This window comes from Labrus bergylta, chromosome 14 (genome assembly GCF_963930695.1).
Source record: "Labrus bergylta chromosome 14, fLabBer1.1, whole genome shotgun sequence".
NCBI lineage: Eukaryota > Metazoa > Chordata > Actinopteri > Labriformes > Labridae > Labrus > Labrus bergylta.
Window position 1 is genome coordinate 7,908,434 of NC_089208.1, and position 21,537 is coordinate 7,929,970.

General features: G+C 38.5%; 1 protein-coding gene across 2 annotated transcripts; it reads right to left on the bottom strand.

Annotated features, from left to right (window-relative positions):
• Positions 1 to 9,421: 9,421 nt before the first annotated feature.
• On the bottom strand, positions 9,422 to 21,456 carry cdx1b (caudal type homeobox 1 b). Of its 2 annotated transcripts, none has more exons than XM_020648927.3 (3): positions 20,791 to 21,455; positions 11,243 to 11,391; positions 9,422 to 10,442 (listed from the first exon to the last, which is right to left on the bottom strand). In XM_020648927.3, the coding sequence occupies exons 1-3, from the start codon at positions 21,287 to 21,289 to the stop codon at positions 10,185 to 10,187; spliced, it is 906 nt and encodes a 301-aa protein (XP_020504583.2). In that variant the 5' UTR covers positions 21,290 to 21,455; the 3' UTR covers positions 9,422 to 10,184. The 2 variants fall into 2 exon arrangements, with proteins under 2 accessions (XP_020504583.2, XP_020504584.2); XM_020648928.3 differs by lacking the exons at positions 9,422 to 10,442; positions 11,243 to 11,391 and adding exons at positions 11,599 to 12,449; positions 13,000 to 13,148 and having other exon boundaries at positions 20,791 to 21,456.
• Positions 21,457 to 21,537: the final 81 nt, after the last annotated feature.

Genomic DNA, 21,537 nt, shown 5'->3' on the forward strand with positions numbered 1-21,537 from the left:
GTGTGTGTGTATTTGAACTTCAGCTCATCATTTTAAAATGTATTTAAAGAGAAGTCAACATTTCGATAATTAGTTCTTCACATTTTTCTGATGATCAAGTCTGATCAGCAGATTACTTTGTAAACAATGTGTTTTTCTCTATAATTCACTGGATGTAGTAACATAACGTAACATAATTTGGATTAGGTTTTCAATAAAGATCAAATCTGAAAATGTGTTTAATTTATAAAGATCCTCAGTAGTGTGATTAGAAGATTGTCTTTTTAAAATAATGGTCAAAATCAGGTAGTTGTAGTACTTTCAGAATATGCTCTCACATGTGTGAAAGAGGCTTCAAGACTCTTTCTTTCTTTCAGATGCCTTTAATGCGCATGTGTTTAAAGAGCTCTGACATAAATCTTTAACTTTAATTGGGGTCATAATGAGGACACATGTCATATAAAAGTATAACAGAGGTGACAGAGCTTCATGACTTCCTTTTACTTTTTCATTGGTTAACTACTGACTCTGTTTCACAGCCTGCAGGTCATAGGAGACACATAGAGAGTTCATAATAAAGATTTAATTTCATAATAACTGGCCTCCTATTCTTTGCACTGTCTACGTAATTAATACATATTATCTGAGTAATCTGTAGTTCCAGTTTCAGTTCCAGTAATTCAAACAAGCACATAATGCAGAGAACTATACTGTGGTAAACAAATGTAACGTCTGCTTTTGAAACTTTACTGAAAAATGTATTAATTTTCACTTCACTTCATCTTTAGCTTTGACACTACAAATCTCTTCCGATCTTTAATGCTTATGTCTTTTCAAAAGAATATTAGCTGGCACTAAATGTCCAGCGCCAAAATAATGAAATGTATAATTACATAATATCTATGTTTGTTTTGGTTTTGTTTTTTGCCCTGGAAAGTGTCTAAACTAAATTAAGACTAATGAGAAGATTGTAGGGCGCCCCGGAAAATAAAGGAAGATTATTCAAGACAACTTCTCATCTTTGGGTTTGATTTGGTTTTATTCTATAAGCAGAAACAGCAGCGTCAGAAGAAGGAGAAGAAAACCATCTCTGTTTCTTCATCTGTTAACCAAACATGAACTTGGAGAGGAATCAGTGTTATGAGATGTCGTGTCGAAACCATGAATATTATCTGTAGGACGAAGGTTAATGAGGGGGAAAGGTAAGGCGGGTAGGACACACACACACACATACACACACACACACACACACACACACACACACACACACACACACACACACACACACAAACACCTATCTTCAGGTGAATAAGATTTTATAAACCGCAGGTAAAAGCAGGTCAAAGTGAAGCTCTTCCCCTTCAATCATTCTTTGTTAAACAGTTCAACGCAGAGAAAACCTGACACTATTACAAGTTCAGGGGAGGTGTCAACTACGACTCCCATGGTGCATTTCAACAATAAACATCTAGTCGTTCTCCTCTCTGTACCTCCGTCTGGCTTCTCCTCCATGATAGGTAGCGCAACAAAGGCTCGCTCACACTTTTAGTCAAACTGTATTGCAAAATGTGCAGGCGAATATCTAGCCTGTTTGTCAACCTGACTATTCAGATTATTATGAAATAAATAAAAACAGTCATTCATAAAATACAAGTTTCAGAGAGAAAAGGGAGATATTCAACAGTTATTACAAACATAAATCAGATCGTTAACACACAACTAAAAAAGAAAGATAAACACCATTGAACACTTTATTTCGTCTGCTGAATTTAAGCTACCTGTTACCTCAGTCACTGACACGATACTATATCTGTAATTCTTGTCAATTTGTATACTACTTTAATTTAGTTCTTTTCTTATTGAACAACTTTAAAATTAAAATAATCATCAAATGTATTATTCTCATACTTCACTCTGTCGTGAAGGTGACCATCACGCTGATTTGTGTCCAGGAGTATAAAAAGGAGTATAGTGCCATGATTGACAGCTCTGTTGACAGCAAATGTCTTCCTTCAACAAAAGGTAAATATAGCAACCTTTGGTTGGTCATTATTATTTTTTGGATCCAGTTCTGTGTCTTTATTATCTGAGGTTTGTATTATTCATTTACCACTGTCCATAGTGTTTTTGACATCTCTTTGTTCATCATTCTGAGAATACATACTCTTGCAACATTAAACTTATATTTTTATTTGAAGACTTACAAAATGAAAAGTAGATTTTTATATCGAGACATTTTACATCTTGAACAACATTCTTTGAGGTTATTATATGACATGCAAACTTATCAGGACTTAAAAAAGAAAATGTGCTATTTATAACAAATTTCTACATCTGTTGTCAACTCATAAAATTTTTGTCATTCTGATGTTATAATATAATCAATTGTATATTATAATAACATAAATGGTTTCATTTTAAAATAAAACAAGTTTATACCGTATGTAGTAAAGACATAAAATCATGTTGTTACGTTGTGATATAGAGCTTACAATCTAAAACAATACACTTCAGTATCACATTATGAGGTCATTTGTTTATCTTTTCTTTTGAGGCATCAGTTTACTAATTTATAGTAAACATTCAGAAATAGTAATGTCTCGGGTTATGTTGTGCACCCCTTGTACAGAAAGCGGCCGTTGGGTTCAAAATCCGACCTCAGCCGTACAGTATGCTGCATGTCATCCCCCACGCTCTGCTTCCAACATTTCCTGTCTCTCTTCAGCTGTACTATCCAATAAAATAAAAATGGCTCAAAAGTATTTTAGAAAAAAGTAAAGTAATAGTTTCTTTGTTGAGGTTCCTCTGTCTCACAGTTAAGGCAGTAAAATAATAATAATAATAATAATATTAAACAAACTGTGGATCACTATTTGAACTTCACTTCATTGAGATTGTCTGGCAGATAACGTGCAAAGCTGAAGTGTGTGTGTGTGTGTGTGTGTGTGTGTGTGTGTGTGTGTGTGTGTGTGTGTGTGTGTGTGTGTGTGTGTGTGTGTGTGTGTGTGTGTGTGTGTGTGATGTAGGTTAATGGGGCTTGACTATATGATGAGTTGTAATTGAGACAACAACCTGTCTGACTGATAGACAGTAATCACAGCGTTCATAAAACTCCTCGATTCTCCTGCACACACACACTGACGTACAACAACGAACACTTCATTACACACAAACACACACCAGTAATCATGTCATTTTATTGTATTGCATGTATTTAATGTTAACAGTTCATAACCTTGTTATTCATTATTGCAGTCTTAATGAATTGATGTCTTCACAATAATGAAGTCACAGTTACCGTTATACAGCAGATATTTTATATTCAGTAAATTGAATATCTTTAATTTATTCAAATGAAAAATTAGCATAGGAAAAAGAACAAATAGATCGATATAGACATAGATAGTACAATTTGAGTTTACATTTTGTTCCATTTATACCCCTAATTCTAAGAGGGGTCGGGACCCTAACATTGAAAAACACATGTCCCATACCAAACTTCAGTAAGTAACTGCAATTCATTTTTGTATCCATTATTTTTACAAAAATAAATAGATCTCATTCTGTTTTTTGATTATATTTTATTTTCATTTGGTGATTTATTTTCTACTGTTTTGTGAATTTATGTAATATCTCTGATCCTAAAGAAACCAAACCTGACCAAGAATCTCCTGTTTTATCATTTGCTCCTTGTTTTGACATTAAAGAAGAAAAAAAATCATTTTATCATTTCGTCCCTTACTCTTGAAAGTTGGTCAGTCTTCTTTTTGTGTGTTTTTGCAGCCCCACTGCTGACACGACCTTCGCGACACAGACCAAACCTCCTCGAGAATCCACTTCGTTTCAGGAGCTCTTCCTGGGGAATACCAGTAGTCCCGTCATGTCTTCAGTATTATCTGTCCTTTACAGCGCACTACCGTTCCTTTACAACTCCTCTGTTTATCCACAATCAATGTGGCCAATACAGGGGCGTATTAGGGGCAGTAAGTATATTGTAAATGAAAGTTTATGGTAAAATGGCCCATAAACACGCGGCTGTATAAGTCTGGATGAGGTGCCGCGAGAGATGATTCTGTGAGCGTTTATGGACGCTGGCGAGAGGTGAGAGTTATTTACTCACTTTGTTGTCTTTTCCTTTTATTTGCAGTAATTATTCGACCTGTTTAAGATGCTGTAAACATTTTTGATTGATGTAAACCCAATTTTTATATCTTTCATGGATTTCATGTGGTGTTACAGTTAGGAATTCTCAAAGGTCATCCCGCACACTAAATAAATATTTGGGTTTTATTTTATTCAAACGTAACGCTTCATCCTTAAGTCTAAGGGAACAAGTTGGTCACAGTTGCGTTATACTGTCGACCATTTTGTTTTGGCGAGGTGAAAGCGTGCCCTGAAATGGCTGCCACCTCCGTCAGACTGATGTCACTGTTTGGAGGAGTTTCAGTTCAAACACACAGCACCTGTTTGATTCTATGCGTGTGTGTTTGTGTGCGGATGTGTACGTGTAGTTTCCAGGAAGGACTCACTGATCTCATCTCATATTGATACTGTTCATGATAACTACCTTTTTTCCGGGGGACAACATCTTTAACGTCCGTGGAAGTGAAGGTGGAAAATCAGATTTCTCTCAACAACGTTATTATTAGATTGACTACATTTGAAGACAGTTAAAAACGTTTGTTCACATTTGTTGCATAGTAACAAATGTCTAATAGCTCGACGATTATTTCGCAGCTTGTCCTCGACACCCTGATCCTCGGCGGCCTCTGACTCGCTGCCAGGTGAACATTTGACCTCGGTGATAACAGTCGAGGATGTTGTTCCTCATTAACAAAGTCAGTGCTCCACAAGAGAGCCGAGCTGAACGGCCTCGGTCATAAAACCACTCTTTTAACTCTGAGTAGTTTTACATTCAGTCGCTGTTTACGAGTCAAACGAAAGGAATCGACTCCGGACCCTCTGTACCCTTTGAATGCAAGAAATGTCACTACAAATCTTACATTATTAAATCTGGTAAAAATGAACAAAGAGTAAGAACCACACATTTCAGCAGGTATCTGTGAAAATGACACTGTACTCCAGTTAGTCTTATTTAGGTTTTTATTTATCTGGTGCAGGATTTATTCAGCATTATTGACATATTATTGATAACAAGATGAGGATAAGGAGTGCACACCTTTTGATTTGTATTAGCCTTAAGAATTTAAAGCCATCATTCTGTACACCTTTTAATATGCAATAATGACCGAATGTCCAATAAACACTCAAAACTGCACAGAAAGCACTCGTCATAATACTCCTTTTTACCAACAGTTGAATTCACATGTATATATATTTGTTTTAAACATGCGCAGCAAGTTTCATTATTCAAAGTGCTATAGAATAATGTTTTATTTTAATTCAGTTGCAGCTGAAGACTCAAAAACAGTTCACCTGGTCATCAAAGTATTGATCAGAGCGCCTCAATCTAATCAATCTAACAGCTAATATTCTACTGTTAAAGGGTTATTTATTTGGAATATGAACAGTTCCAGCTGTTGTTTTGTGATTCAAATCATTTTAAACGTATTTCAAGTTTACATGGATCCCCCCTATGAATAGTTTTTAGACCTGAGGCAGGTTACTTCATGGTTCTTTATGTTGTATGAGAACATTATTCTACTGTTTGTTCTCGTTCATACTAATGTCAGTATCTCCTCATGTCCAAACTCCGGCGGTGAATCCTCTGGCTGACGTGCTATCAGAGCTCATCACGCCTTCTCAACAAACATATCTGCGTCTCTGTGGTGAAACCTTTTTTTTTACTGCTCCCACCCCTCAATAAACTTTATGGCTCCGCTCTCATTACGCTCTGTTTGCCCAAAAATGAGGTGCGAGCACGGCCGTTGCTATTCACGACGTGGACACTCTCTGTTTGTCTCTGTTTCGTTCACATGTGAAAGTATTTGTTTTCTCCAAATGCAGACCCATTTTCACCTTTACTTTACCACATTTTCATTTGAATATCTGGAATACGATCAAAAGAGGGGCATCATGAGGAGGGGTGTTTACTACCAAACACAAATTTGAACTCAAACATGTGCCGACTAGCACGAGGAAAATTGATCACATTACTCCTGTATTGGTTTCTCTGCACTGGCTTCCAATAAAATCTAGAATAAAATGTAAAATCTTCTTCTCCCTTACATAGCTCTAAATGACCAGGGACCATCTTATCTTTAAGAACATTACGCTCCCAGAATGCGGGCCTGCTCGTGGTACCAGTCTCTAAATTCATTATGGGAGGTAAAGCCTTCAGTTATCAGGCTTCTCTCCTCTGGAATCATCTAGTCGAGGTCAGGGAGGCAGGCACACTTTTAAGAATGGACTTAAAACTTTCCTTTTTGATAAAGCTTACAGTGAGCGCTGGCTCAGGTATGGATCAGCTCCTAGTTATACTGCTATTGGCTTACCGGGGGAACTGGCACCTTGAGCTCTTATCTCTTCCTCCATCTCTGTCCATCTCTCCCTCACACACTTTTTGGCTCAGTTACGGCAGATATAAATGTTAAATGGACTTGAGCTTATAAAGCCACAGACGCCTCAATGTCTGTTCATCATGAGTCTGGTTTTGATTTCCGCCTCTTAAATGGAAGTTTTTTTCTTACCACTGTAACTTTGCCAAATGTTGCTAAATTCTGTGCTCATGATGGATTAACGTTTGGTCTTTGTGAAAGCAAAGATAGCAAAGTGTCTCGAGATAACATTTCTTATGAATTGGCGCTATACAAATAAAGATTGATTAATAAAGATTGATTTTGTTGATATTGTGAACGTGTCAAACTACTTATAGCACTGATAAAAAAAAAACATTGTCAGCATAGTTCTGGACTTTCGGTCATCTTGTCTTGCCTGGCAGCCTCCTCTCTAGTCTCCTGCTGTGAGGTGCATATGTGAACAAGCGGCTCAGGGAGATTTTAAAGGTGGCCAGACATTTGCACGTTTGATCCCTGAAGTCCAGTTTGTTTGACCACTGTGAGTACTCTACTTCTTCGGCACTGGTTCAGTGGAAGAGGTAGGCATGGTATGGTGAGTTTGGACATTCACATGCATATAGGCAACATGGACATGATGTATAGCCTAATCCATTGGTTCTCAACTGGTCTAGTTTCGAGACCCACTACCAACTCCTTCAAAAAGAATTGTGACCCAAATGTCTGCTATTTTTTAACCAATCAGACTCATTTCATGAAAGATTGTGCACTTTGGATCTCAGACAGTACAAAACATGTGACAGAACAAAGAGTTGGAATAAAACAAATGGGTTTAAAAAGCCCTTCTTAGACTTATTGACACTTTTTTTTGATTTTCCAGGCACACAATCGCCACCCACTGAAAACAGCTTTGTGACCCACTTTTGGGTCCCGATCCACCAGTTGAGAACCACTGGCATAATCAATCCGACGTTCCTCTAGTCGGAGGAACTGTGCTTCAGCACAGTACAGGACAACTGGGCCTAATGTGCCCTCAGAAATTTTCAGGAGTGGATATGTGAAAAAAATGTTTCAATTCTAAAAGGCTTCTCCTAAATACATTTCTTTAAGTCAACTCACAAAAACCTACTGCTGCAAACATCTATTCAAAACATATTAAGGTTTTTGTGCATTTAAAACAGTGTTTTATTTAAGCCTTCAGATCAAGATGGCGGACTGAACAACTGACACACACACACACACACACACACACACACACACACACACACACACACACACACACACACACACACTTCTGACAGACTCTATCAGGGTGAAGATAGGACTGTTGTTGGAGGTAGAAATGGAGCCAGAAGGACAAAGGTCTGATAGAAGACAAATGAACACTACCTACATAATAGACACACACACACACACACACACACACACACACACACACACACACACACACACACACACACACACCGCACACCACACACACACACACACACACACACACTGTTACAGATAGCAGGATCTGTGCTCTGTTTACCCAGCGTTCTTCTTGCCCTTTGGACACCACACCTAAACTGCTGCATCAATTAGCAAATATATGAGTGTGTGTGTGTATGTGTGTGTGTGTGTGTGTGTGTGTGTGTGTGTGTAGGTGTGTATTTTTATTCTTCCATCTTTTTCCTTTTCCTGTATTTTCTTATGACTCTTTATTTCTCTTTCTCTGTTCATTTGAAATGAGGACCTACAACTGCAATGTATCCTTATTTCCATTGTGAATAATCTGCTAATTGTTGCTAATTGCTTTATTTTACAATTATTTAAGAAATGTTTGTATTGTCAAAAACAAAGTGACCTCGAACCCTAAGTGACAACTCCTCAGTGTTTGTTTCATCCAAATGACAGTCCAGACCTCAGTTATATTCAAATCAATAAAAGCATTTGGAGGGGATGTAGCAATTCATCACATATGAAAGCCGTCGTTATGTTATAACCTCAGCCATTACAGTATATTAAAGGTAAAATTACCCAATAAGCAGCCAAATATCTGCTTTTGATTGCGTAGGAGTAGCCTGAAAGCCAATATGTATCAGATTTAAGATGGCAAATCAGAGCAAAATGTGAGGTCAGAATATCCCCACGGATGCTCAGGAGGACAAGGATTTGATTTCTTTGGTAATTCTTTTAGTGGTGGTTAAAGAATTCTTCTTCTCGATAGTAAAAGTATCAGTGGCAAAATAATCCAAAAGTCCTGCATTCAAGACATGTACGTAAAGAAATGTTAGTCTTATCAGCAAATTCTGATATTGAAATGAATTGGTTCAATGTTTTGAAATGTAGACATTATAAATACTTAAATAAGTAGTACCTTACATTTGAACTAACTTTATGATGACTGAAGTGTGTGTTGAGAATAAAAAAAATGTGCACTCATCTTCACAATATAACTTTTTATTTTAATACACTTAAAAACATCAAACTGTGGAGCCCATAAAAGAAAATGGCCTATGATTTTTTTAATAAAATAAGTTTCTTGTGCACACCAGCAACTAACCTGCGCTCACAAGAAAATGTCTTCTGTTCTTGAGAAAGTTTATCATGTTTGCACACACAAGCAAGTGCTCATATGAAACTCTAGGCTCTGGCTTACAGAGATGGCAAAATAGCTTCTGGCTCGTCCTCTGAGACGGGATGGCTGAAACTTTCTGGTGCACACACAGTACTTTCTAGTGATCATGAGAAACTTTGTCGTGCGCAAGCAAAACGTTCTCATAAGAATGGCAAACGTTCTCTTGCTCACAGACTTGTTTCAGTGTGTGTGAATATAGTTTTCCATGCACATCTCATTTAAAATGTTATTTCTGCCCATTATCCTTTAGGGGCTCCGTATCAAACAGGAATTTAGTGAATTAATATAACAACTAAACTGAGAAAAATAAAATGTAAAGAAGAGAAAACAAGTCCAAAGGCAGAGGCTCGTCCAACTTTGCTGCTTTTATTGTTCTCAGGAGTTATCAAGTTTAGAGTTTGTTTTCTGAATTATACACAAGATCATAAAGTGATTCTGCTACTGTCACTGAGTGTTATTGTCCTTTATGGGTAGTGAAAACATTTCTCAATGAAGCATGGTACACATATTTTTTATTGATTCATCATGAAGCCAAAAATAAACCCCTGCAAACCCTTCTTTAAGTAGCTTTAGGTTTAAAAAAAAACAAACAAACATATTCCACACTGTCTTACAATGTGGGTCATTATCTGTATCTGCAGATTTTCTTTCAGCTCGATAACATTTAATGGAAAGAAATGTTCATAGCAACGTCATGCTTTTGTGGCTGCGTCAGTTCCATCAAATGGAAATATCTGACAAATCTTGCACATCATTTTAAACATCATTTTGACATCTTTGTGAAAAACAAGCTGGACCCAGTCATGGATCAGGTGGTGAGGAGGAAGTTCGTCAGTTTGCTGTTAATAAGCAAACAAAGATGCTGAACGTCCTTTTGACGACATCCGAGCAAGCACACATCTGTTCACATTCAGGATTTCTTTTCACCAACAGTCTTGTGGGAGAAGTAAGACTGCTGCTGGTGAACATTTCTCAAGTTTTTACCAAGTTAAAGCTTCAAGTTGGCAAACTGCAGGATGACAACAAGTCTTTGAGTTCATTGGGGAGATTTTTTTTTTTTTTTAGTCCTCATCCCCAACGTCATCGTCAAATAGAACATCTTTTTTTCCTCAGTATTCCTCTTTGATGCTCAAAGGCAGGGATGAAGGTGAAACCAGCCCGTTGCTGCCACTGCTGCTCGTCACCATGCCCACACCACTTCCACCGTTTCCATGGAGCCCACCGCCGCCTCCGCTGCCATTGGTGCCGTTGGTGCCGTTGGTGCCGTTGGGCGGGTTTGGCGTGGTCGTAGAAGAAGCCGGCTGCTGGAGCTTCTTCTTGTTCATCTTGCGCTCCTTTGCCCGCCGGTTCTGGAACCAAATTTTCACCTGGAATGGAAGGAAACATTTCTTTTTATCTCTAGACAACAAAAGGAAACAATACAAGAGTCAGGAGTAAATGTTAACCTTTGTAGTGTTTTTGCATCTTTTAGACCAAATAAAGTTTCTTTTATCTTTTATTGGAGGTTCAATGTCATTGCCTTAAGCACCCACTTAAGAATAAATGCTATGATTTGCATGCTAACATGCTGACGTTGATTTAAACTATATCATGCTCACCCATAAACTGTATTGATATGGTGACGTCCCGCCCCTTCCTCTAACAAAGACACACAATTATCTTAGTGATGAAACACAGAACATATTCTTCTGTCAGCTTGTAGTTTAGACTCCCACTAATGGAAATTCAGTGATGGTATTGTTAGTTTTTGTTTTGTTCCCACTTGCCTTTCCTCCTCTATTATAATATGCCTGTAAAGAACATTACAGGGGCCACAATTGTCAACAGATGTTTCATCAGCTTTTTTTTTTAATCAAATAACTAAAACTAAACTACTCAGAACAATGTACACTTGGACATAAATCTGCATGAAAAGAACTACCTATAATGAAAGAAACCACGTTGGAAGAAAAAATATTTGATGTGTATTTCAACTATATAGTTTGAATCATGTCCAATCTGTTTAACATGGAGGAGGCGGGGTTTCAGACTTAATCTCCAGCCAGTCAGCAGGGAGGAGCTCCAATGATTTTGTCTTTAAATCCATGTGATTGTTAGTGCAGTCCAATATTTTGAACACTCCTAAAGAATAACATGCATTTGTATTAAGATTTTGTTTGTATTGTACCTGTCTCTCTGATAGGCCGAGCGCTGTGGCGAGCTCCGCCTTCCTCCGGATGGTGATGTATTTGCTGTAGTGAAACTCTTTCTCCAGCTCCAGCCGCTGGTGGTCCGTGTAAACCACCCGGTACTTGTCTTTAGTCCGCGTCTTTCCATCTGTAAAGCACAAACACGTAAAGTTAACAAAAATCTGTTAAAGGTCCAAAGGCAGAGGCTCGTCCAGCTTTGCTGCTTTTATTGTTCTCAGGAGTTATCGAGTTTAGAGTTTGTTTTCTGAATTATACACAAGATCATAAAGTGATTCTGCTACTATCACTGAGTGTTATTGTCCTTTATGGGTAGTGAAAAAAATTCTCAATGAAGCATGGTACACATATTTTTTTATTATTCATCATGAAGCCAAAAATAAACCCCTGCAAACCCTTCTTTAAGTAGCTTTAGGTTTAAAAAAACAAACAAACATATTCCACACTGTCTTACAATGTGGGTCATTATCTGTATCTGCAGATTTTCTTTCAGCTAGATAACATTTAATGGAAAGAAATGTTCATAGCAACGTCATGCTTTTGTGGCTGCATCAGATCCATCAAATGGAAATATCTGACAAATCTTGCACATCATTTTAAACATCATTTTGACATCTTTGTGAAAAACAAGCTGGACCCAGTCATGGATCAGGTGGTGAGGAGGAAGTTCGTCAGTTCGCTGTTAATAAGCAAACAAAGATGCTGAACGTCCTTTTGACGACATCCGAGCAAGCACACATCTGTTCACATTCAGGATTTCTTTTCACCAACAGTCTTGTGGGAGAAGTAAGACTGCTGCCGGTGAACATTTCTCAAGTTTTTTACCAAGTTAAAGCTTCAAGTTGGCAAACTGCAGGATGACAACAAGTCTTTGAGTTCATTGGGGAGATTTTTTTTTTTTTAGTCCTCATCCCCAACGTCATCGTCAAATAGAACATCTTTTTTTCCTCAGTATTCCTCTTTGATGCTCAAAGGCAGGGATGAAGGTGAAACCAGCCCGTTGTTGCCACTGCTGCTCGTCACCATGCCCACACCGCTTCCACCGTTTCCATGGAGCCCACCGCCACCTCCGCTGCCGTTGGTGCCGTTGGGCGGGTTTGGCGTGGTCGTAGAAGAAGCCGGCTGCTGGAGCTTCTTCTTGTTCATCTTGCGCTCCTTTGCCCGCCGGTTCTGGAACCAAATTTTCACCTGGAATGGAAGGAAACATTTTTTTATCTCTAGACAACAAAAGGAAACAATACAAGAGTCAGGAGTAAATGTTAACCTTTGTTGTGTTTTTGCATCTTTTAGACCAAATAAAGTTTCTTTTATCTTTTATTGGAGGTTCAATGTCATTGCCTTAAGCACCCACTTTGGAATAAATGCTATGATTTGCATGCTAACATGCTGACGTTGGTTTAAACTATATCATGCTATAAACCTATAGTATAAGCTATACTATATCACCCATAAACTGTATTGATATGGTGACGTCCCGCCCCTTCCTCTAACAAAGACACACAATTATCTTAGTGATGAAACATCCAAGATCCCTCAGGTGGGTATAAGTCCACAGAACATATTCTTCTGTCAGCTTGTAGTTTAGCTGACAGAAGCTAAACTTTTTGATGAGCCAGTCAGCAGGAAGGAGCTCCAATTATTTTGTCTTTAAATCCATGTGATTGTCAGTGCAGTCCAATATTTTGAACACTCCTAAAGAATAACATGTATTTGTATTAAGATTTTGTTTGTATTGTACCTGTCTCTCTGATAGGCCGAGCGCTGTGGCGAGCTCCGCCTTCCTCCGGATGATGATGTATTTGCTGTAGTGAAACTCTTTCTCCAGCTCCAGCTGCTGGTGGTCCGTGTAAACCACCCGGTACTTGTCTTGAGTCCGCGTCTTTCCATCTGTAAAGCACAAACACTTAAAGTTAACAAGAATATGTTAAAGGGAATCTTTCAATACACTGGATTAGTGTTTTGGTAGTGTGAAAATGCAATGTTTTGAAAAACCCAGAGTACTTACCATTGAAAAAGGCACCATCGCTGTCGCCGTGTAATCTGGTAAAAACTGTTCTTTCCAAAAATGGTGGCAGACAATAGCCATAATGCGAGTAGGCTCATCGCAGGCCTACATTAAGGTTTCAGCGAATATTCATGCACGAGTTGGTGGACTACAACAACAATGGCGGACTCCCGAGTTCCGTTTGTGCTGCTCAATCCCAATCGACTTTTTCTTTAAATTTACATTCTATGTAGTTTATTTTTGTTGAAGGGAGAGTATGTGCGCATGTTGTCTCATTAGAAAGTCACACTGCCAATCACAGGTCTGGCATGTGTACGGCATCGTTTTCAGTCGTGTTGGTAATCCAAATTTTGTCGCTTGGCAGCGAAACTTTTTTGAAGACGATAACCGAAAAACTACTCAGTTTTCAGAGGATAGTTCTCATGTAAACATGCCTTAAATTGCTTCTGTCCAGACGCAGATTCGGCCTGCCAGCATGCAGGACAAAGAGGCGAAAAAACTTTTTTTTTTCTTGCTGCGCTTACCCCAAAAATGATTTACAAAGGGAACACTGTCAGCAGAAATGATTAATTTCAAATCCCACCAACCACTTACAGTGTTTCCCCTATATTGACGACACTCAAGAAGGCCGTCCTGTATATAATCTGTAATCTGTATATTTAATCTGGTACCTCCCGCCAGTAAATGCACACATTGAGCTGGAATGTCTCATGTTTAAACTGGAACTCTTCGTGGCTTCGTTTAATGGATTTTCTGCTGCTGCTCTCTGCCAATGCTGTCCTGCACTTGTAGATTATGATGAGTATTGGGATTCGTCATTATCAACAAGCCTCCACACATATGGATCACCTGATGTGATAATGAAATACCAAATGAAACATTTCAAACTAATCTTATTTGAGTGTCTTTAGTGTACTAATGAATAGTGTAAAAAAAAACAAAAAAAAACACACAAACAAAAAACAACACGACGTAATGAGGCGGGATGAGATAGGACACTGTGACAAGCTGCGGTGTGCAAGTGTATTTGTGTGCTTGCGTGCGTGCGTGAGTGAGTGATTGTGTGTGTGTGAAGATGAGAGAATGAAGAGAAAGCAAGGGAAGTAAGATGAGCAGATTCAATCAGATTCAATTAGTCTATAAACTAACCCTAATAAAATTAGAGAAAGATTCCTGCCCCTCACCCACTTCACCAACTCCACTGCCTATTGGAAAAGTGGGAAACATTATACATCATACTTTTGTATTGCTTAATAAACTATAACTAGTATCCCTATTATCAAATGCTAATTGTTTTTAAGGAAGAAAGAATGAGTAGGGCAAGGTTGAGTACCACTGACTTAGCCTGTCACTGTCCTTAGAACCCATTGATTACAAAGCAGGACATAGCTGCTAACTTCAGCTTCAGGAACATCCAGCTCACACGGACACTGCAGGTTTTTGGTCCTGGACAGGGATTTTCTAATGAGCTTTGTAACACCACCAGTAAGGAAGTTAAATAATGAGATCATTATTAGTAGTTTTTAGTCGTTTGCTGACACAAACATGTTGTCATTCAGTTCTGGAGATCTAGCATTAAACAGAAAGTCAAAGTGAATTAACTGATTCAGCACAAAATCAGTGTACAGCTGTCACTTAGTAAAAACAAGAATGGAGTATAGTATTTTATATTGTGTTATAAACTGCGCTCATAAAAGCTACGTCACTGTTTCTGGACACACTGATGCAGCTGAGTGTTCTCACCATGTCTCCTGTATTCAAATACTCCCTGCTGCTGCTCCATTTGCATGAACTGAGCTCTATCTGCTTTTATTCATTTATCAACTCATGTGTTACCGACTTACTGTTAAACCTCGACACTGACAGAGGACACAGCTGCTAAAACTGCATTAATGAGCATTTCATGAAATTTGCAATAACTATGTCATTGGTTGAATTTTGGGTGAGGTATGTATTAAATTCTGCACAATAGTATAAGCTTTCCATAAAACTGAGTGTTTTTTTTTTTTAAGTCATTGTAAATATATGACATATGATCTAAATGAAGAGTTCAATACACAATGTTTGCAAAATCTTCAGAATCAAAAAAGAAGGTGTGATATAATTTGATGCTTGCAAAGCACTTATGTATATGTTACTTTATGCATTTACAAGCTTTGTGACTTGTTGTCACAGAAGCACACCTGAAATGTACTAGACATGTTCAGGGGTCTTCTGTTGCATCATACCTTGTTTGTAAGTTGCTTCTGACAAGAGAGTTTCCCAAAAGTGTCTGAATAAACACAAATGTTCATTTATTTCTAAACTAAGTACTGCTGCAAACATCTATTGCAGACTTTTGGATGGACATTTTTCTGCTTCTCAAGTCATACTATTAACATTATTGCAGAAAAAAATTCTGCTTAAAGTCAGGCGATAAATAAAAAAGTTTGCTTTTTGCATTCACACAAGCAGCTCACCATGAACATTTTTGGATATTTTTAGGGTTTTTAATGCATGTGTGAAACATTATTATTTTTTCACTAGTGAAAGCGACATCACAAAGGGGACGTATGTGTTGAAGTTCATTAAAATACCCTCAGCTGTCTTTAACACGGTCTGAATCAATATTAACACTGAACACACAACACTTTAATAAGTGATGTGTCTCTCTTCTTTAAACGCCGGCTGTCCTCTAAACACTCACCGGGCAGATTTACAACTCAAACATTTTAGTTTCAGGTTGAACATCTGTGTGAACTGTGGAGTTTCTGCTTCATTTGTCAGAAAGTAAAAAACCAACAGTTTCAGATTAACAGCTAAAAGAAAGGAGACGCTAATGAAGGAGCGTAAATCAAAAAGCTCTTCAGTCTGTCTCAGAGCAAAAGCAAAGGTTTACTCTGCACATGCTGAAGTCCATCTGTGTTTCAGAGATGCGTAACAGACTGCGATACGTAGCTTATATTACTCTCACAGACATAAAATAACTCCCATACATGAACTATCTTTCAAGTACATTATGTAACTACAATAAGTGAAGTTACTCCCATGTTTGATTTCACTTTCACTTAAAACAATGCTTATCTACACACTTTAACGCTAACTAAATGTGTGTTTAATGTAAAGACATAATGTAAGTAATATTAACATACGTAACATTGCTCACAAGCAAAATGTATCAAAAATAAATAACATAGCTCACATATCTGACTTTGCTCACATAAATAATGTAAACTTCAAAAGCATAACATATAGCTCACAGGCTATACCAAATGTAGTCAACATAGCTTACATAATGAATGTAGACTATTTCATTGACGGGCCGTTTCTCACACACTTAATGTAGCTTTCCTACATAAAGTCACTCACATAACGTAGCTCTACATACTTAATGTTGTTCAAACACATCATGTAACTTTCACCAGCATCATATTGCTCACAAGCAAAACACAGATCGTTATAATTGAAGTCCCGTACATTACACGACTCAAATATGCAATGAAGCACACGAATGTAAAAAAGGTCACATTCATGGTGAAATTCACATCCTTGATTTAGGTCACAAGTAGAACATAGCTCACATGTTACATGAGTCATAAACATAACATAACTCAAGTAAGTAATGTAGGTCACACCCATGGCATAGCTCTCCTATATTACATAACTCTCACTCCAAACATATAGTTCACATACAAGTCAAATGTATAAAACTGTTTTTTATAACCAACATAAATAATTTAACTTTTACATCCAAAACCTAACTCACATAAAGTTTCTCCTGTGATATATAACTTTCACATGAATAATAATGTAAGCCATGTGATAAATCTCAATACATAACATAACTCGCATGTACATTAGATTACTCAGAGGTACATAACATAAGTCATGAACATCATGTTGCTCGAAAAAGGCCGATGTTATTAACTCACACGTATAACGTGCCAATCTAATCTTAAAACCACAACCTTTTCTTTTAACTTTTAACAAGTTTTGGTGCCAAATCTGAAACGTTGTTACAGCTCTGAACTGTGCTCCTCATGTTTGTTGATCCTGACATAAGAGCATGATGGCCTGCCAGTCTTAGGGGTGCCTATATTGGTCATTTAAATGTAAAGACATTTTATTTTATTTTAATTCTGTATTATCGTTGTCTGAAGGTTCCAAAACTTTTTCCACAATTTCAGAAATAAAATCAACAATCTTTTTTTTTTTTTTTTACTATAATTTTTGGCCTAAAATAGACAATCGGTGATTGACACACAAAAAAAGAAAACTCAATCAGAATGTAAAACTCTAAATTCATTGTTCTCCGAAACGATACTGAGGACATAACTATCTGTACAGGTTGCGTTACTTTAAAGAAACAATCAGTAACTCTGACACGTAGCGTTTAAATGGGTTCTGCAGTTGAAATAAAAAAACATAAAGAGAGAGCTGTCTCCATCCGCCCCCTCCTCCCTAGAGCAGATGCGCAGAGGTTGCCATGTTGCGGACACAGAAAGCTTCAGTGTTTATCCAGCTCTGCATCGGTCTAAAAACCTTTCTGAGTTCTAACCTCTCTCCACTTTTAAAAAAGCATCTCCAATATTAATCCTAGTCTTACCACTTTTCTAGTCGTGGAGCTTATAAGAAATATGCAGAGGCTTTTGAGGTCCAGCAGAATCAGTTATAGCTAAACCAGTTTGCGACTGGCAACACCTGCTGGTTTGTCGTGATAGCTGGTCTCATCAGCAAACCGAGGGGCAGGTTGCCTTAAAACCGCCTCGCTTCTCTGGTCAAAACACATACAGACCATAGCGGACCGGAATCAAAACTTAGAAGGTCATAGTGCGGCTGAATTGTTATCAGATAAGCCAGCACTTCAACCCAGCATGTTTCCTTAATGTCTGATGAGTTACATCCATTTTATTATTTCATTCAGTGGATATTGCTTCATTAAAGGCATAGTTCAGTATTTTTGAAGTGGAGTTATGAGGTATTTATCAATAGTAAGTTTATTAGCCACAATGCCAGTCACTGTGGCCCCTTTAAGAGATCGTCTAGACAGGTAGGCTACCGAATACCAAGCTATCCCTTTAAGAGATTTAAAGGGGTAAAACTGCTGCCTATTACGGTTTAGTTTTAACTGAAGAAAAAAAAATGTTTAAAAAAATATATATATATTTTACTGCTGTCCTCTCTAATTAATTACTAATGTATTATGTGAGCAGGTTCTACTCTCATAACTCATTTGAATTCCTGTAATAACCAGTTTACAGGAAGTCAGCTTCAAACAAGGAAACTCAGATTTCCCTGAAAGCTCGAACACACCTGACCTCCTGTGAAGTAAGAGAAACTCTGTAAGTCAAGGCCATAGAGAAGATAACTCTGAAGCAATAAAACTATGTCCCATTTTTGCTTCACCTTTCTCAAATCAACCACATACAATGTAAATACATTCATGCTTTTTTTTAAACAGTACACAAATGAAATCTTATAGAAGTCAGCTGCACATTCAAAAAAGCTTTCTTTGTTTGTGAACATGTGATTTTTCCACATTTAATGCATAAAAAAGAATTAGAGGAGCTGCTCATACTGGCAAAGTGTTCAAATTAATAATTTAAAAAAAGCTCCAACATCTAAGCACAAAAAACTGAGAAAATAATAAGATATTATTCCTGGCATTACTCTGCGTTATCTTTCATAGAATTTAATCTGCAGACTTGTGTATTCAACCTGTTTGTGATTAAAGATGTAAATCTCTTCTTTTTTTTATAGAAATGAAACTACTGTATGTTGTGTCTTTTTTAGTAATTGGTTATTTTCTGAAACAGTGGCACAATGTATATTTTATCAAACTAAAACGGGAAACAGTGCATTTGTTAGGGACCATTTTCTTTGGCAGGTGAATCCGCAATCGGTGCTCCCTGAGTTGACAGACCAAAACTAAAGAGTAGTCGAACTGTCAATAGTTTAACAACGTAAGTTATTTTAATAATTCTGTACAATTTGAAGGTATTTATGGGCTACTTTATTTTTATACATTATAAATTTTCTCCTTTATATTTCCCACATACATTTTCTTATAGATTTGTGTTGAAAATTTAAAATGTCATCAAATAAATTGCCTATGATAAAAGCTTACAGGTAAAGATAACACTTTATTGATCCTGGTGGTATCTATTTATCAGTCATAGAACTAGCACTATTTTAAGTCATTTAAATGCGATACAAACTTGCTAACTTCAATATTTTAGTGAATAACACATTCACAATTCAATCATTACAATGTTATTATACAATATATATTTCCAACATTTTTAGGTGATTTTGGTGTTATACTTAAAGTTATAGGTATGACATTTTAAGTATTTCTAAACCACATTTTTAGTTTATATTGGCCTTTAATAAATTCAGGGTATAGCCTACACTTCTGACTGCACCTGGTGGGATAAATCCAGGCGAAACGCATACACACACGCCTACCCACACCCACACCCACACACACACACACACACACACACACACACACACACACACACACACGCACACACCGGGGTCAGACTTCACACTTCAAAGTGAGAGCTGTCTTGTAAACTCGTGTTTTCTCCTCCCAGAAACAAGTGGAGCACAAAGAGCGAGCTGAGCAGCCCGGAGTCACATCCAGCGGGGAAACATTTACATCACAACGGCTTCAGAGCGCCTCCAGACCGGCTTCACACGTTTGATCCCCACGAGACAGGGCTGGACGCGTGGGAATATTTCACCTCCATGAACCTGCATGTTTCACATTTTATTTGATAGATTTTTATCTTATTGATATAGAGACTGTAGAAAATGTGTCGATGGAGCTGGGGGAGAGATTTATTCTAAAAAAAATAAGCAATGTAAGATAGCCTAAAAAATTAAGAAAGCCTATATGGTGTTATAATCAAATAGCTGAATTATCCCCATACACGACAATTACTTAGTGTTCAACGACAATAGGCCTACTTAGGTTTTTAGCCACATGTGCACTAGAATATTATGAAAAGACTAATAAACTTGAATGGATTTAATAAAGCTGCCCATGAGTCGTTCATTATGTAACCTATAGGCTATAATAAAGGTCAGCTCAAGAAAATAAAACCGTAATGAACAGCTGACATAGGCTATTTGATTCACACCATTAGGAATATAAGAAAGTCAAAGTCTGCTTCCTTCCAGTCTGCTGCTATCTGCTGAATGAAAGTAGAAACATTTGAGTATCACTGCTGCTGCTATCAGCCTCATATTAAAATATTAACCAGTCTGTCAGCTCTGTTTGTTTTACTAACTGCAAAGTGTGATCAGTGTTCAATATCAGAAAATATCCTCACTCATAAAGAGAAGGAACAGGCATAGTCAAATTAGATAGACTATTTGTTTTTTTGGGGAAAGGGCCTAAATAGCCTATTGATGAAATGTTAAAGGAATAGCCTATTTTTATATTATCTCACGTAAATTGGGATCGGCCTAGTTCGTGTTTACAGGCTACATTAGGCTATCAATTCAAAACTAATAGTAGTGTAACAAGTGTCTTACTTGGGTTGGAGGGCGGTGCAGAGCTGCGTCGGATCCAGTCATACGGGTTCCTCCTCTGCTGGGATCCGGGGGACAACTGCCCCGCAGACGCGTTCAGGGACGCGGACAGCAGCGCGGTCGGCTGTCCGGAGAACTCTGGGGGACTGAAGCCGAGCGTGGAACCCACCGCACCGGGCCCGGAGGAGGGTGCCCCCCCGGCTGCGGCGGCCGCGGCGGCAGCGGCGTAGTGATGCGAGGACCAGTCGTCCCGGGCGGGCGGAGGAGGCGGGTATACCTGGCTCCAGCCGCCGCCGCCGCCCGGCCCGGCCTGCTGCGCCGGGTGCAGGTCATTGTTGAGGCCGGGGTGATGGTGGTGGTGGTAGCCGGCGAAGTCCGAGTACTGTGGCGGGCCGGGGACAAAGTTCTGCGGGCTGAGGCTGATGCCCGGGTGGCGGGTGACGGAGGTCTGGTGCGGGTACATGACGGGGTCCTTGTCCAGCTGCAGGTAACTGACGTACATGTTTCCAGGTGAGGGGGCTCCCTCTGCACACTGCGGCTCCAGCCTTTCTCTCCCCTCTCTCACCTGAGCTGCAGGTAAAATGAGATCTTTCTGTCTCTGTGCTGTCTACCTGCCCACACCTTCACCTGTCCTCTGTGTGCGCGCGCCTGTTTGTGTGTGTGTCTCTCCATCAGCTGCATTTTAAAACTGCTGCAGTCACATGGGACGTTTTATTACTCTTATCTCCCCCCCCCGCCCCCCCCCCCTCC

Bases quoted from the DNA above. Each gene is read 5' to 3' on its own strand.
- cdx1b (XM_020648927.3), bottom strand. From the start codon at position 21,289: ATGTACGTCAGTTACCTGCAGCTGGACAAGGACCCCGTCATGTACCCG. The intron at 11,392-20,790 runs GTAAGACACTTG...TGTGCTTTACAG, and splicing joins TGCACCGCCCTCCAACCCAA to ATGGAAAGACGCGGACTAAA. The intron at 10,443-11,242 runs GTACAATACAAA...CTTCCATTCCAG, and splicing joins TCGGCCTATCAGAGAGACAG to GTGAAAATTTGGTTCCAGAA.